Here is a 17,125-nt window from a genome sequence, read left to right as displayed (position 1 = left end):
CCATTTATCATGGCCAAAACCCGATTTACATCATTTTCGTCTAATACCATTGACCTCATCGAGGACGACGACTTCTCTTCGCAGGGAGTCCTCAAAAAACCGCATTCTTGTGACTCCCACCTAACCCAAGAGGACATCCCTAGGATCAAAGCCCTGCTTGGCCTAGGTGATGATGTGGTGATCCACATCCCCAAACCTGGTCAGAAGGCAGACGCCTTTCGTGTAGGGTGGATCTGCCTGTATACCTACCATTTCGTCCTTGGCCTTAAATTCCCCTTTCCCCTGATGATCCAAGAGTTCATCCGCCTGAACTCCCTTCCCATGACCCAAATCGCCCTTTATACATGGAGGATCCTTCTGTACACTGTCGCTTTGAACAATAGTCTGGACGCTGGGATTGGGTTGTCAGATCTGGCCCATAGGTTTGAGTGCCGGTCGTTAGGGAACGGCCAATACATCTTCAGGGCCGTGGAGAAGACTGAAAACTTCCTTCAATCGGCGGCTAAAGGGAAAGATGATGGGTGGTACGAAGATTTCTTCTACGTCAGGCTTGACTCACTCCCTTTCCATGCTGATTATTTGTTCCAGCACTCGGGTTTTACCAAGAGTAAGTGTATTTGCATGTCTATTTTTGATTGCCCCTGTCACTAACTGTTCTTACTCTTTGATTTGATGCAGAACTCAAGAATCCTGAGAAATTTGAAGACGAAGAAATCTCTGTTGTCAAGCTCTTCTCTATCCCTGAAGACCGCAGACTGTTCCCCCTCCTGCTCTCTGGTTTAGACGACTCCGCCACTGAAGAAACCATGTCCTCTAGTAAATGTTCTCTTCTGGCTTCCAAAAGCTTCCACATCCATTTGCCCTTTATTCTGACCTTTTGTGTCCTGGTACCTCCATAGGAACTGCTAGACCCTCTGCTTCTGAGATTCTGATGCGTCAAGCCAGGAAAAGAACTGCTGACTCCGTTACCTCGCCTGCCTCTTCAAGAAAGAGATCCACCTCAAGAACTGCTCCAGAACCTATCGAGGTAACCCCAATATCACGTGCCCCTGGGTCCCCTATCCATGTTGATGACCTACTGCTGCGCTTCCCTGCTAACTTTGGGGATACTGAACGTGCCAATTATTGGCCTGCATTGGAGAGGCTCCTGACTCCGGCTTGCTCCAGGACATTTGATGAGACTGACCACCAGGAGATGACTGACCTAGCTGCTGAACACTGCTTCCTGGTGAGTCTACTTTCTACCGTCCTTTTTGTTTTCTTTTGCCCCTGTGCTTCTCTGATTGGAGGTTTTCTATATTGTAGGCTCTTCAATCGTCCCTCTACCTCCGCAATATGTTGCAAAGGGCCAAGGTTGAGTGCCTGGCTTCTGTTGGGAAAAACAAGGAGCTCACAGCCACCTGTGCCAAACTGAGGGAGCAGCTTCACGCGGCCAAAAAGGAAAAGGAGGCAGCCAAAGATCAGCTTGCGAGGACGCAGTAGGCCAACTGCGTTCTGACTTCTGGGCTGACAAAGGCAGAGGCTCGTGCTAAAGAGATGGCAGAGCTGGCCAGGAACGTGGGAGCCTACACTGCCTTTGAGGGAAGGATTGACTGTATCCGTGCTTATACTGAGGGGAGGCACACATCTTGGAACCTGGAGAAGGAGCTGGCTGAGTTTGCTCGTGCCTTTCCCAATGGTATGGATCTGAGCGCCCTGTTCCCTCCTGACGCTGAGGCTGTTGATCCGGAACCTGATTTCACTGCCATGGATATCTCTGGGGCTATCTCTAGGATTAATGCTGTAGAGGAGATCCTGGCTGAGGAGACTGGTGACAACGCTACTGTGACCCCAGAGGCGGTTCAGGTACCTGTAACAGAGAAGCAGATGGAACATGGGGAGCAGAGTACTGGTCAGGATGCAGCTATTGAGAGGATTGGCCTCTCTTAAGATTTTTACTTTAAATTATCTGGGGACTTGGCCCTGTGTGGCGCAAGTTTGTACTTATATTTCCAAACTCTTTTTATTTTGGTTTGTTTTGCGCCTGCTGGTATGCGAGCTTTGAAACTTTGATGGTGCCTGCTATAAGTAGCAGGCGCCTTAATTTGAAGTAGCGCTGGGCCTAGCTTTTAGGCCCTCCTTTTGTTATACTTGCGTTTTTGACATTGGTTTCTGGAGTTTTAATTCCACATAGATATATTCAGGAGGCTGACCTGGCTCCAGGTGCACAACCCTTGCCCCTGGTGATAGATATTTGATAAGATATTTTACCCATGACGTAAAATATCTTATCACTAGGATTAGCTGATTAGAGCGTACCTTCATTGATTGTTTCTGACTAACAAGGAATGTTGCGTTCCTTGTGGTTCCAGACGTTTGAAATTTTGTGCATGCACTTATGGCTCTACGTCATAGCTATGGATTTACTGAGATTAACGTCGAGGTATAGGTGGTCTTAGCATGCCGTACCCTGCGCGCTACCTCGGCGTATGCTCCCCATGTGGCTTGACTTAGTAAACGTCTCGCGACCTCACATGGCGTAGGTGGACCTCAAAGTGTTCCTCATCTAACAAGCAACCAACATTAGTATCAAAGCCTTTCCTCGTAGAAGCATAATGATCTCCAAAGTAGTGCAAATTACCTGGTGCTATCTCATGGTGTTCCAGGGCAACAACTGGATCTAGGAAGCCACAGCCTGGACTACTTGGTTTAAAAACGACTCCATTGGCTCAAAAAATGAAAAGTAGGGAAAATAAGTAAAAGTAAAAAAGTTTTCTAAAAAATAAAACACACCAGTACCTAAAGCATATACTACCCCCCCCCCCCCCCCCTCCCCCCACCCCACTTCCCTCCTTTTTTTTTTTTTGCTTCACGGACTTTTGAAAGGTCCTTTATACACTAAAGTTTTGGCACTTTGTCAGACAAAGTACCGTTTTAAGTGACGAATGTTCCAGGGTTTATCCAGGATTTGACAATGCTCTCAACCTGATATGGTCCTTCCTATTTGTAGGCGAACTTGCCTGCTTTGTAGTTCTTGGTATTTTCAAATACCCTTCTGAGTACAAGGTCCCCTACTGCGAGGGTCTTGATTTTGACATTCTTGTTATATGTCTTGGCTACAGATTGTTTATATGACGCCATACGTATGTAAGCGCTTTCTCTCAGCTCATCAACTGTATCCAGGCTACTAGCCATTTCAGCCTGGTTCTGCTCTGCTGTTTGACAACCATATCTACGCGTGGGTACCAGAACTTCGGAGGGTATTACTGCCTCTGCTCCGTATACGAGGCTGAATGGAGTTTGGCCTGTTGCCACCTTTGGTGTTGTCCTATCTGCCCAGAGTACTATTGGTAGCTCATCTGCCCACTTTTCTCCCAATTCCTCCAGCCGCTTTCTGAGATTCTCCACAATGATCTTATTACTGGACTCGGCTTAGCCGTTAGTCAGTGGATATCTGGGGGCTGACTTTCTCAGTGTTATGTTCTAGCGAGAACAGAAGCCCTCGGTGTTATCTGATATGAACTGGGATCCATTGTCACAAATGATCTCGGATGGTATCCCAAATCTGCTTATGATGTTGCGTTTGATAAAAGAGATCACCTGCCGCTCTTTTACCTCTGTCATTGCCTCTAATTCAATCCACTTTGAAAAGTAATCAGTCATGACTAGCATATACACTCTGTTTCCTGGAGCCCTGGGCAGCTTACCCACTATGTCCATGCCCCACATCATGAATGGCCATGGAGAGATACTTGGATGCATTGGTTCCGTCGGCTGATGGATTGCTGGAGCCACCTTTTGACATGATTCACAGCGTTTGGCATGATTAACGGCATTTGTGCGCATGGTGGGCCAGAAATACCCCTGTCTCAGGATTTTGTTAAACAAACTTCGTCCTCCAGCGTGGTTCCCGCACTCTCCGTTGTGTACATCGTGCAACACCGTTTCTGCCTTCTTTCGGCTCAAGCACCTGAGGCATGGTCCTGCCAACGATTTTCTAAAGAGAATGTTATCGATCAAGATATACCTGGAGGCCTTTATCCTGAAACTTTGTGCTTCCTTTTTGTCCTCGAGGAGCGTCCCATCCTTTAGCCAATTTACGTACGGTACTCTCCAATCTGGATTCTGCTGTCCTTCACTGGAAACCAGAGTCCTGGCCTCCTGCGTATACTGCACGTGTGCTGCTTCCTTCAACGGATTCTGGTCTGGCTCCTACTGAATGGCTGGGGTCAATACGTGGGTGATAGGTATATTTGACAGTTCTGTGGGCTGGAAGGTGGCCCCTAACGTGGCCAGGGCGTCTGCCTCCACGTTCTGATCTCGCGGCACCTGAGTTATTTTGAACGTCCTAAACTTTGACTTTTGCTCTGTGGCTATCTTCAGGTAGGCTATCATCTTTGAATCACGTGTCACGTATTCGTTGTTTACATGATTCACCACAAATAAGGAATCGCTATACACCCTCAGGTTCCTCACCTTAAGCCCCGACGCCATCTGCATCCCAAGTATAAGGGCTTCATACTCGGCTTCGTTGTTGGTTGCTTTGGACTCACACCTAACAGCTTGTACTATCATATCACCTTTAGGTGATCGGAGGACCAAACCTACACCAGCCCCTCTTGCATTTGAGGCTCTTTCAATGTATAAGGTCCATATTCCGCTATCCTGATTTCCCACTATTGTCAGCATTCCTTTTTCTGCCTCCCTGCGGGTAGCAGGGCAGAAGTCAGAGACGAAATCTGCTAAGGCTTGGGATTTTATTGTTGTTCTGGGTTCGAACTGCAAGTCATACCCACTAAGATGCACTGACCATTTAGTCATTCTGCCCGAAAGTTCGGGCTTCCTCATAATCTGTATACTTCCCTTTAACATGAAGGATTATAACGATTTAATAAAGACGATCTAAGGTCATAAAATAAAATACATAAACAAAAGTAAAAGGATTTAGAATTAACCTCAGGTCCTAGCAAAATTGGCCTAAGAACAATATCAAAATTGATATTCGCCTATTAGTTGCACCCAAGACGATCTGAGATATACCCTTTGATTATGCTAGAAATCAATCTAAAATTTTCTGTAAAATTTTATTGTCTTTGTGTTTTTGTGATGAGAAAGAGTAGGCCAGGTCAGAAAAAGAATTAGGTTAGAAATAATTCTCTACCTTTCTTTTTATATAGACCGAAATCCGAAATCAATTAGGAAAGAAAATTACTTCCCTAATTTTCGGCCATCGGACCGAATTATGGAGCAAAAATCTCTTTATTTTGGTCTTTCCAAAAATATATAATATGTGTTGAATTGTCATCTAGTGAGGATCGAACCCATGACCTCTTGGCTTGTGTACCCTCACTATTACCACTATGACACATTCAGCTTGTTGATATTAAATACAACTGATTATATTTAATTACGAATTAACAGATTAATTCGTCCAAACTAACCTTATATATATTTAATTAAATATAACTTATTATATTTAATTTATTTAATTGATGATTAATTCGTCTCAACTTAATATTATTTAATTTTCATTAAATAATTATCTCATCAACACATTGACTAACTTTTTAGTCATTTTGGGCATCAATGTAATTATATTTCTATAACCACATTTCTCAAATACGTCCTATAGGTGTGACCTTTAGGGACCAGTTGATTACCGCCATCTGTATGATAATAACGTCAAACTTTCTAGCAAGCCAACCGTTATTAGGTAAACGTTAATCAACTGATTAAATATACGAAGTATACCCTTGTGAACCTATAAGAGATTTACAAATGTTATCTCACTAATTTGTGGAGGACACAAGCTCCAACAAACTCCCACTTGTCCTCACAAGTGTATGTGCGATAACCGATTCTCATATCCTTTAAAATTTCTCCCACTCAATGTAAAACAATTTGCAAATCCGAATTCACAAAGGTCGTATTTTACAAGCGATCATTATCAAGAGTGGTTTCCCCGACTAGAGAGTAACTTAACTGATAAACGAATCATCATTCGAGCATGGCCATGCATTTCAGTTACTACTCCTCGAGTGGCCCTGAGAAATAACTATACCTGATAAGGGATGGATATTTTCCTCAACTCGAATCCTGCAGACGTAAGCACAGTATGAAATGACCCAGAAAAAATCTACTTGGCCCCAGTTACGGTAGACCGTGAGAAAGAAACCAAAGTCACCCAAAGACTGCCTTAATCCCAAGAGACAATTGATAGTCAAAAGAATCAACTCTAGGTACACAATGGATGTCCTATCCACGACCTGGCACCAAATGTTATAAAACATTTAGGACTCCATTACGTTGTCACAAAAGTTGTCCTACGAGGCATCGTCATAATCTCGTATCGGTGATCGATTAGTCAACCGTTTAACTTATGGCTCGTTGAACCCACCATCAATCGACTGCACAATATAATAGCCGGAGTTATCAGCTCACATTGGCGATTACGGACCAAAGCAAATATAATGTAATTCAGTTCACTTTGTGGCGTTCAATGTTGTCAGTACAATCCACATGAAAAACAAAATATTATATATATAAAACGATGAAGTTATAAATAATATATGAAAAAGATAATGTATCAAATCCATAATCAAGTACTACAACTTAGGAACATGTTTGATTCCCATGGAATTAACATGCCCTACATGCTTATCATAATTCAACGGTTTGGTGAGAGGATCCGCGATGTTATCATCCGTCGCAATCTTGTCAATCACTATCTCTTCTTGCTCCACGTAATCACGGATCAGGTGAGCCTTCCGAAGTACATGTCTAGATTTGTTGCTAGACTTTGGCTCCTTAGCCTGGAAGATGGCACCTCTATTGTCACAATAGATGGTGATCGGGTCATTCGAACAAGGAACTACTGAAAGCCCTTGTAAGAATTGACGCATCCATATCGCTTCCTTTGCTACCTCCGAAGCGGCATAGTACTCGGATTCAGTAGTAGAATCTGCTACAACACTCTGTTTGGAACTCTTCCAGCTGACCGCAGCACCATTAAGAGTGAAGACGAACCCGGACTGAGATTTTGAATCATCTCGATCCGTTTGGAAGCTAGCATCTGCTCAGAATCGGTTGCGCATAGCTTAGTATCGCCTCCATAAGTCAATACCCAATCCTTAGTCCTCCGTAGGTACTTGAGGATATTTTTGACTGCTATCCAGTGTGTTTCACCTGGAGTCTTTTGGTACCGACTCGTCATACTCAATGCATATGCCACGTCTGGACGTGTGCATATCATGGCATACATGATCGATCCTATTGCAGAAGCATAAGGAACACGACTCATGCGCTCAATACCTTCAGGCCGTGGGTGATCGAGACTTGCTCAACTGCATCCCAGTCGTCATAGGAAGGTTCCCCTTCTTGGAGTTGGTCATGCTGAACCTCTCAAGAACCTTATCTAGATAAGACTCCTGACTAAGTGATAACGTCCGTCGTGATCTATCTCGGTAGATACGGATTCCCAAAATACGCTGTGCTTCACCCATATCTTTCATCTGGAAATGGTTCTTCAACCATCTTTAACCGAAGATAGGAGAGGAATGTCATTCCCAATCAAGAGTATGTCATCGACATACAATATCAAGAATACAATCTTGCTCCCACTCGACTTGATATATAAGCATGGTTCCTCGACCGATCGAGTGAAACCATACTCCTTTATCACTTGGTCGAAACGATGATTCCAACTCCGAGAAGCTTGCTTAAGTCCATAAATGGAACGCTTAAGCTTGCATACTTTCTTAGGATGTTTAGGATCTATGAAACCTTCGGGTTGCACCATGTACAACTCTTCCTCCAAATAACCGTTTAAAAAGGCGGTTTTTACATCCATTTGCCAAATCTCATAATCGTGAAATGCGGCAATCGCTAAGATTATCCGAATGGAACGTAGCATGACTACAGGTGCAAAAATCTCATCATAATGCAATCCTTGCACTTGAGTGAAACCTTTTGCCACAAGTCGTGCTTTATAGATATCTGGTTGCACGTCTACAGAACGCTTTATTTTATAAAGCCATTTGCACTGTAGAGGTTTTACCTTATTAGGTAAATCAACTAGATCCCATACGTTATTCTCATACATGGAGTCCATCTCGGATTGCATGGCTTCGAGCCATAGCTTTGAGTCGGAACAGGCCATAGCACCTTTATAGGTTGCGGGTTCATTACTTTCTAGAAGTAAAATATCATTCTCCTCGACCATACCAATGTATCTGTCCGGAGGATGAGAGTCTCTACCCGACCTCCTAGGTTCCTCAGGAATATTAACCGTATCATCAGTTGGAGGTACAGCTTCCTCCAGCTGTTCCTCGGTTGTTGGTTCTGGAATCTCCGACTGCTCGAAGGTTCTATTACTCGACTTGTTCTCGAGAAATTCTTTCTCTAAGAACGTCGCACTAGCCGCAACAAATACTCGATGTTTGGTAGGCGAATAGAAGTAATGACCAAATGTTCCTTTTGGATAACCTATAAAGTATGTCTTGACCGATCGCGGGCCGAGCTTATCCTCGTGTCTCCACTTGACATAAGCCTCGCAGCCCCAAACCCGAATAAAGGACAAGTTAGGTACCGTTCCGTTCCACATTTCATATGAAGTCTTGTCTACAGCTTTAGACGGACTTCAGTTAAGTATAAGAGCAGCTGACAAAAGAGCATAATCCCATAATGAATCAGGCACTACGGTGTGACTCATCATGGATCGAACCATATCAAGTAAGGTTCGATTTCTCCATTCGGACACACCATTTAATTGAGGTGTTCAGGTGGAGTTAATCAGAGAGCGATTCCACGATCTTTGGTGTTGATCAAACTCATTTGAAAGATATTCGCCACCCCGATCCGAACGGAGTGCTTTAATCTTTCTACCCAGTTGGTTCTGACCCTATTCTGGTATTCCTTGAATTTCTCAAAGGACTCACTTTTATGCTTCATTAAGTAGACATATCCGTATCTACTCAAATCGTCCGTGAAAGTGATAAAATATCTATAGCCATCTCTAGCGGTAATTGACATAGGTCCACATACGTCCGTATGTATGAGTCCTTGGGGCAAGCTTTGTTTAAATCTGTGAAGTCTACGCATACCCTCCATTTCCCATTTTTCTTGGGCACTACTACCACATTAGAAAGCCATTCAGGGTAGCTAACTTCTCTGATTTTACCTGCTGCCAAGAGACTGTCTACCTCTTTGTTGATGACCTCGTTTCGTTCTGCCGCGAATTTTCTTCTTTTCTGTTGTACCGGGGTGCAGCCTGGGTTCACGCTTAACTTATGTGAAATAACGGATGGGTCTATACCGATCATATCATCGTGGGACCAAGCAAAACATTCCATGTTCGCTTTTAGAAACTGAGTCAACTGATCGCGTAGCTCCTCACTGCAGGTTGCTCCAATTAGCACTGTACTGTCCGGGTGCGCCTCGTCCAGGTGGACCTGGTCTAGTTCCTCCGAGGGTGGTTCCTTGTATTCTTTCGAGGCACCCCGGTCCTGTAATTGCTATGAGGGAAACCTGGTTATAGCTTTCAGGGCTTGAGCGTAGCAATTCCTAGACTCCTCTTGATCCCCCTTCACTGTGACGGTGCCCCATGGTGTTGGGAACTTGAGACACTGGTGATACGTTGAGGGAACTGCCTTCATCTGATGCAACCATGGTCTCCCTAGTATTACGTTATAAGTAGTTGGGCCCTCAATGACTAGGTACCTCACCAGTTTGTTAACTCCTTCAATATACGTTGGAATGGTTATCTCACCTACCGAATGTGCTGTCTCGCCATTGAATCCCACCAGGAGTACAGACTTCTTTATCAGATTCTCTTTATCGAAACCCATGATTTTGAGAGTTTCCAGCATAATGAGGTTCACAGAATTTCCCGTATCTACTAATGCTTTCCGTACAGTGCAATTTTCAATGGACAATGTTATCATCAGGGCATCATCATGTGGTTCTGCGCCGCTTTCTATGTTAGTTTCGTCGAAAGTGACTAAGGGTAAATTGCTCTGGCTCACTCTGTATAAAGTTTCTGGATGATCCCTTTACTTTCGGTGGCTTTCCTCTTGGCTGCGGAGTATGTTAAACCTGACAACTCGGACCCGCATGTTATCACGTTAATAATTTTCGTGCATATGGGTGGGGCAGAAGGAAGCATCTGGTTTGCTGCCTCTTTCCTGTCATGCTTGCCTCCACGTGATAACAGGTGGTCCAGGTTTCCCTTGCGTACCTGGAAATTCACTTCCCTGCGCAACCTGTAGCAGTCTTCTGTTCTGTGTCCGATATCCTGATGACACTCGCACCTCTTGCTGCTGTCTCTGTCGTCATTGGGTCGACTCTGTGTAGGAGGCTTTGGCCACCTCACCTGATCACCTAAGCCTCTTAATGCTTTCAGCAGCCCTTCCATTCCCGTGTTGAATCCGTACTCAGATAACTTGGGAGGATGCTGTGAGTCGTCAATTTGCTGGGTTTTTTCTGCTACTCTGCTGATGTTGGGTCTGTTGTATGGCTTAGCTCGTTCGTCTTTCTTTTCTGTTGAGATCTTCCTGTTAGGCTTGTCGAAGTTTGACATTCCCTTTCTAGCTTGTATATCCTCTTCTAATCTTAGTGCCGCTGTAGCTCTTTGCCGGACTTCTTCGAATCTTTCACAAGGATGCATCGTTAATTCTTTGTAGATATCTGATTCCTTATCCAGGCCCTGCCTGAAGGCGTTGATGGCGGTGGGCGTGTCGTAGCCTCGTATTGAGACTTTCTCTGCGTTGAACCTGGTGACGTAGTCTTTGATTGATTCGCCTATTTCTTGAACAATCCTGTACAGATCGCTTGGCTGCTTCGGTGTTCTCCGGCTGCTAGAGAATTGCTGATTGAAGGTGTTGACCAAATCAGCGAATGAAGATATGGATCCGTTAGGTAAACCAACAAACCATTGTAGCGCTGCTCCGGTTATGGTTGAACCAAATCCTTTACACATACATGCCTCCTTCGAGGCTCTTGCTGCCGTAGTCACCATCATTTTCTGCTTAAACTGGCTAATATGGTCGCAGGGGTATGTGGTTCCATCGAAGAGAGTCATTGTTGGGACGTTGAATCCTTTTGGCAAGGCCACTGCGGCTATATCGTCAGTGAAAGGCGAGTCGGCGTAGCTTTCTGGGGCGGCCATCTACATAGGTAGCGGCATCCCTGGGACCCTCCGGAGGAGACTGCGTAGTTCCTGGTACTGCTGCTCTATGTACGCCTCTCTCCCGGTGGGTCGCTGGTGCTCCGGTGGCTGGCGCTCTTACGAGGTCTTGTTGTTCTGAGATTGCCGGTTGGTGTATTTGTGGTGCTGCTGCGGCCATGCTGCTTTCCCAGGTATACTCAGTTCGGTTTGTGATTGGATCTCTGGTCACCGGGTCGTGGTGCCATTCGTTCATTTACGTCTTACGCATCCGACATGGGTGTCGGATCTTGGCGTATCGGCTCGACGTCTGGCGTCAGTGCTCCCAGTCCTGTCGGGACCAGGCCTCCCCTTGGTTGTGGTGTTGTGTCCATGTCCAACCTGGTTGCTATGTCGCGTGGCATCGTCCGCGTCTGCCTCCGATCCCTGTCTTCTCCTGGGGGTCCCCTGGATCTATCTTCCTGCATCCAAGGGGCTGAATTGGCAGCATGGCTTCTTAATTCGTTGATCTGGGCTCGGAGGAAGCTGTTGTCTTCTTCCATCTGGGACCTCATGCTCCTGTTCTCGTTCTGCATTGCTCGGATTGTCTTTGCTAGAGTGTCCAATCCGTTTATCATGATGCTGGTGGGTCTCGGAGGAGCCTGAGCTTGTTGCCTAGATTGTGCTCCTTTCCAAGGTTGTGGGATTCCTTGCCGTCCCTGGACGACTCCCGAGTCTCTAGCCTGGACTCTCTCCGAAGATGGGCTTGCCGCTGCCTGGGAACTCTGACTTTGCTTGACGGCTGGTATCTGGACGGCACTGGCGGGTTGAACCGGGGTTGTGCGAGCCGTTGCTGCTGTGGGAGATGGTGCCCGTGTTGTTGGGGCACCGCCTGCGTTGCCTGAGCTGGTTTCTTAGTGTCCGGACATGTTGTGTTTGCTATGTAGACCAACTAACGAAGACGACCGGTATGCCCCACGGTGGGCGCCAAACTGTTTTGGTAAAATTCTACCAATTAGGGTTAAAGCGGTCTTATTGTCAGGTCTGAATTACGATTATTTGTTTGTTGAATGATAGTTTGAATGCGTAACGTAAGTGAATAACACAAGCAATTTTGGTGACGCGGAAAACCCAATTTGGGAAACAACTGCGGGAGGAGACGGAATCCCACCAAGATTTTCACTATAATTCGTGGGGAAGTACAGTTCGGACGTTTATGCTTATGGAGGCTAGAGTATTAATCTCGTATTTTTCGATGCTCTTCCTTCTTTGTATTGAGGCTCCTTATATAGTGGAGCTTGCTCATCTAGGGTTTCTTGCTTCTCCTCCAAGTATCCCTAATTTTACACGTAATAGGACTTTCCTTCTCTAGATATGATAAGTGATGGAGTTCCCATATACCTCTTCCACACGAATCCAAGGCCTGTGCCTTGCGCCGCACGCAGATACTGCCACCCTAGCTCCCTGATGCCCTGCGTCCCACACTGCTTCCAGGCCCGCTAACCTGGATCAGCCCATATCCATATTTTGGGCCTAACATAGGCCATTGGCAGCCACTATTCAACCACCACCAAGCTCGAGAAACCTGCTCTCATAGCCCTTGTTCTCCCAACTAGCAACCCCATAAACGACGCCCAATAGCACTACCTCGTTACCGCGCTGAAATAACGAGAAACCTTTGTGCATCACATGACCCAGGTGGTGCGACTGTAAGAATTATCATATTAATTCTCTATTATGTGGACCTAATTACTGACGTCAGTCACTCTAATAGATAATAGCTAAATATGATGTTTCGGGTTTTTAGTCGGAGTAATAGACTAAGTGGATTACGGTTAATGTTTACAGGCCATTAACATATTAGGCCCACTTATCTAATTATGCCCCTCCTGCCACCTATATAATAAAAGCTACACCTGTTTGTGGTTTTAACCTAATTCATATTCATTAAGAGAAACACACAAGAAGAGAATTAGAGAATAAGGAAGGCAGGAGAAGGTAAAAGATTGGAGTTTATCTTCTTATTGATTTCAAGGAATCTCTTTATCAGATCTAATGACTACTCCACGTAAGTACTCATCTGTAATTATCACTGCAATCAAGATCCTCTAAATTTATGTTTACATGTGGTATCAGAGCAGGATTGTGATTGCAATTATAGTTCTGATTAATGTTTCAATTATGTCTTTTAAATGAAATTAATGTTTAATTATGATGTTATTATTTTCATTCATGGTTGATTGTTTACTCGTTTGATTATGATTGTTTCCGCTGCCCTAATTGAATTATTTCAATTCTTATGATGTCCTAATCGAATTATTTCAATTCGTATGATGTTTGTATTTTATTGTTTATGGTTCTTTATCGCACATCTACACTGTTCACCGACAGCACTATTCACGAGCAATCATTCACGCAGAGTTTCTTGTTCATCAGTTTTGAGTGTCGGATTTTGATGTTATAATAATGTTTTTCGAGTCTAAACGGCGTTCTAAACCAGACTGCATAGCAGGGTTAGCGTTTTTAAGCCTAATTCTGACGTCTTCATTGAGTTTCAAGACGTTTTTGGTTAAAAATTATGATTTTTTGTTTTATTCATAATAGTTCTCGATCGAGCTAATGTTTCACTCGATCGAAGCTCTTAAGCATGAATAAGTTCCTTCTCGCATTATAGTTTACGATACCTTATGTTTGATTATGTATGCTCGTGTGATATTTATGTTATTAAGTACATAAGTTAATATAATTATCATATTGTTGTTGTAAGCCTACATATTATTTGTGTAAATATATCATTTGATATCGAATGTAAGAGACTTTCGCATTATGACAAGTTGAAATTCACCACAGTGATTTCATCTCGTACGCGATCAAATCTTATAATGGAATCATATTGAACATTCACATTAAGTTGAGGTTCGCCATAGTGGACTCAAATTATGTAGTGAATTTCCGACTAAGCATCTAATGGGGTAAAGTAACTTGTATTAAGGTTTTACCCACAGGTAACCCGACATTAAAGTAAAACACCCATTAAGGAGAGTAAAGTAACTTGTATTAAGGTTTTACCCACAGGTAACCTGACATTAAAGTGAAACACTCATTAAGGAGGGTATACTCTATTATGTAATTAAGCATGTGTAGGTTGTCCACAGATACTATACTTACTTTCGATAAATGTTTATGAGTTACTCATTTAAGTTTCAAGTCTTAGTCATAATTGCTATTGTGTGTTAAACTCAAAGCCTAATGTTTTGAGCATTGTTCATAATGCGATCGATTTGCAAAGCTCTCTCAATAATCGTGTCCAAGCTGTTCCACAACATGATGGTACAAATTACTCTTAATGGAAAGAGAATCTCGAGTTCTATTTAGGGATCCTTGAACTCGATCAAGTGCTTATTGGTCACTCCGGTGAACCAAACTTTTCGATGCGAGTAAAGAAGTAATTGAAGAGTATAAATCGGGTGGAAGAAATCGATAGGCTTTGCCTAAAGTTTTTGTGTCTTACCACCGCACCAAACATTAAGTCCTCCATTTCGGAGACAGTCTGAACACAGCCAAAGCAAGTACATGGAAATCATTAAGGAACGCTTTCGGACTACCGATAAAGCGGTAGGTGGAAGGCTTATGTCCGAACTTACCATTGCTAAGTATAATGAGAGTGTAACCACCATGCTGCAACATGTGTTACACATGACGAATCTGGCAAACTAAGTTGGGAAAACTGGGCATGAAAGTTGAGGATCCGTTCGCTTGATTTATCATCAACTCTTTGCATGATAAGTTTGATGCTTTCCATCTTCATTACAACACTGTTAAGGAAATTTGGAGTGTTAATGAATTGACCAATAAACCGGTTCAGAAGCAAAGCAAGAATCAACAGAAAGATGAGGTGATGCCTCAAGTAAAATCTTGGCTTATCCAGGCACATCATGTGCATCATGTAAGCGGAAATCTAAGGGTAAGTTTGGAAACAGAAAGGGCATGAAGTCGGCCCTTCCGATAAGTCGTCTGGATCGGCATAAAGAAGGATATTAAGAAGCGGTGAAAGTTGTTTTTTTCGAAAAAACCCGAGCACTTTCGAATGATCGCATAAAGCGTAAGAATTGGTTCAAAAAGAAGGGTAAGCCTTTGGCTTTAGTATGTTTCGAATCAAATTATGTTGAAGTTCCTTCTAATACATGGTGGCTAGATTCAGGCTCTAATGTACATGTTTCAAATTCCTTGCAGGGATTCCTTACGACAAGAACCATAAATCCAAATGAGGCCTCCTTATACATGGGGAATAAAGATAAAGCCTCCGTAGAAGCCGTTGGAAGGTTTAGCTTGGAATTAAGCACTGGATTTAAGTTGAAGTTGGAGGATACCCTTTATGTTCCCTCCTTCGGACGCAATTTAATTTCAGTTTCTAAATTAGATAATGATGGTTTTAAATTAAGTTTTGGACAAGGTTGTTTCAGTATGTTTCGAGACAATATTTTTGTTGGTTCTAGAATTTTGGAAAACGGATTGTATCGAATTTATTTAGATAAATTGTTTTCAGAATCTCTTTGTGTTTCTCATAATGTTTCCCTGCATAATAATGTTAGTTCGAAACGTGGTAGGTCTAATGAAAGTTTCTTCTTCTTGTGGCATAAACGTTTGGCCCATATTTCAAGAGAAAGAATGAGCATATTGGTTAAAGACAATATACTACCTTCTCTTGATTTTACGGATTTTGGGACGTGTGTGGAAGGCATTAAAGGTAAGCAAACCAAACACACCAAGAAAGGGTCCACAAGAAGCACTACTCTTTTAGAAATTATACATACATACATATGTGATCCATTTGATGTTCCCTCCATGAGCGGAGAGAAATATTTCATCACCTTTATTGATGATTATTCACGTTATTGTTATCTTTACCTTTTGCATGAAAAATCTCAATCAGTAAACGCTTTAGAGGTTTACATTAAGGAGGTGGAAAGGCAATTGGGAAAGAAAGTGAAAATCGTAAGGTCAGATAGGGGTGGTGAATATTATGGCAAATATGATGAATCAGGACAACATCCTGGTCCTTTTGCAAAACTCCTTGAAAGTTTGGGTATTGTCCCTCAGTACACAACTCCTGGTTCTCCATGGTTGAATGGTGTTGCTGAGAGGCGTAATCGAACCCTATTACAGGCTGTGAGGACAATGATGAGTAATACCAATCTACCCATGAAGTTGTGGATGCATGCCCTTATGACTGCTGTGTATGTTGGAAATCGGGTTCCCAGTAAAGCAGTTTCAAAGACACCATTTGAACTGTGGAAAGGATGGAAACCGAGTTTTCAACACTTACATGTATGGAGATGCCCAGCAGAGGCACGTATTTATAATCCACTTGAAAGGAAGCTTGATCCTAGAACCATTAATGGTTTCTTTATCGGCTATCCAGAAAATTCCAAAGGGTATAGGTTTTACTGTCCTACACACAAGACAAGAATTGTTGAAACCGGAAATGCCAAATTCCTTGAAAATGGCGAAGTTAGTGGGAGTGATCAGGTAAGGGATGTCGTCGTCAATGAGATTAGGGTGGCAATTCCAGTTCCTTTGCCCCCAATTTCTATTTATGAAGTTCCACATAATGATAATGTTGACTCAGTCAATATTGTGGAACCTAATGTTGATGATCCTCCACTCCCGAATGATAACATCGCCTTTGGGTTGCGTCGATACACACAAAGACGAAATAACATTAAGAAGGTCCACAAGACCTAGAAGGCCAGCTATTTCAGATGACTATGAAGTATATCAATGTGAATTTGACATTAGTGTGGATAATGATCCGGTTACGTTTTCACAAGCTATGAATAATGATGATTCCGATAAATGGATTAATGCCATGAAAGAAGAGATGGAGTCTATGGCTAAGAATGAGGTCTGGGAGTTGGTCAATTTACCAGTAGGTCATAAGGTTTGTCACTGCAAGTGGGTCTTTAAGACCAAGCGCGACTCCTTAGGTAATATTGAACGACATAA

General features: G+C 43.3%; 2 protein-coding genes across 2 annotated transcripts; both read right to left on the bottom strand.

Annotated features, from left to right (window-relative positions):
- Positions 1-2,979: 2,979 nt before the first annotated feature.
- On the bottom strand, positions 2,980-9,920 carry LOC141651202 (uncharacterized). The gene is made up of 5 exons (XM_074458923.1): positions 9,567-9,920; positions 9,081-9,482; positions 4,309-4,842; positions 3,595-4,191; positions 2,980-3,393 (listed from the first exon to the last, which is right to left on the bottom strand). The coding sequence occupies exons 1-5, from the start codon at positions 9,918-9,920 to the stop codon at positions 2,980-2,982; spliced, it is 2,301 nt and encodes a 766-aa protein (XP_074315024.1).
- A 77-nt stretch (positions 9,921-9,997) lies between these two features.
- On the bottom strand, positions 9,998-11,143 carry LOC141651201 (uncharacterized). Its single transcript, XM_074458922.1, has one exon. It carries the CDS (start codon positions 11,141-11,143, stop codon positions 9,998-10,000), a length of 1,146 nt encoding a protein of 381 aa, XP_074315023.1.
- Between the last annotated feature and the right edge of the window lie 5,982 nt (positions 11,144-17,125).

Source organism: Silene latifolia, chromosome 4 (genome assembly GCF_048544455.1).
Source record: "Silene latifolia isolate original U9 population chromosome 4, ASM4854445v1, whole genome shotgun sequence".
NCBI classification, from domain to species: domain Eukaryota; kingdom Viridiplantae; phylum Streptophyta; class Magnoliopsida; order Caryophyllales; family Caryophyllaceae; genus Silene; species Silene latifolia.
The sequence above is the reverse complement of the archived record's forward strand: the minus strand, read 5'-3'. Positions and strand labels throughout refer to the sequence as shown.

Coding starts and splice junctions, on each gene's coding strand:
- LOC141651202 (XM_074458923.1), bottom strand. CDS start 9,920: ATGATAACATTGTCCATTGAAAATTGCACTGTACGGAAAGCATTAGTA. Junction 9,483..9,566: donor CACCATGGGGCACCGTCACA/GTGAAGGGGGAT, acceptor TAGCAATTACAG/GACCGGGGTGCCTCGAAAGA. Junction 4,192..4,308: donor GGACGTTCAAAATAACTCAG/GTGCCGCGAGAT, acceptor GCCATTCAGTAG/GAGCCAGACCAGAATCCGTT.
- LOC141651201 (XM_074458922.1), bottom strand. CDS start 11,143: ATGGCCGCCCCAGAAAGCTACGCCGACTCGCCTTTCACTGACGATATA.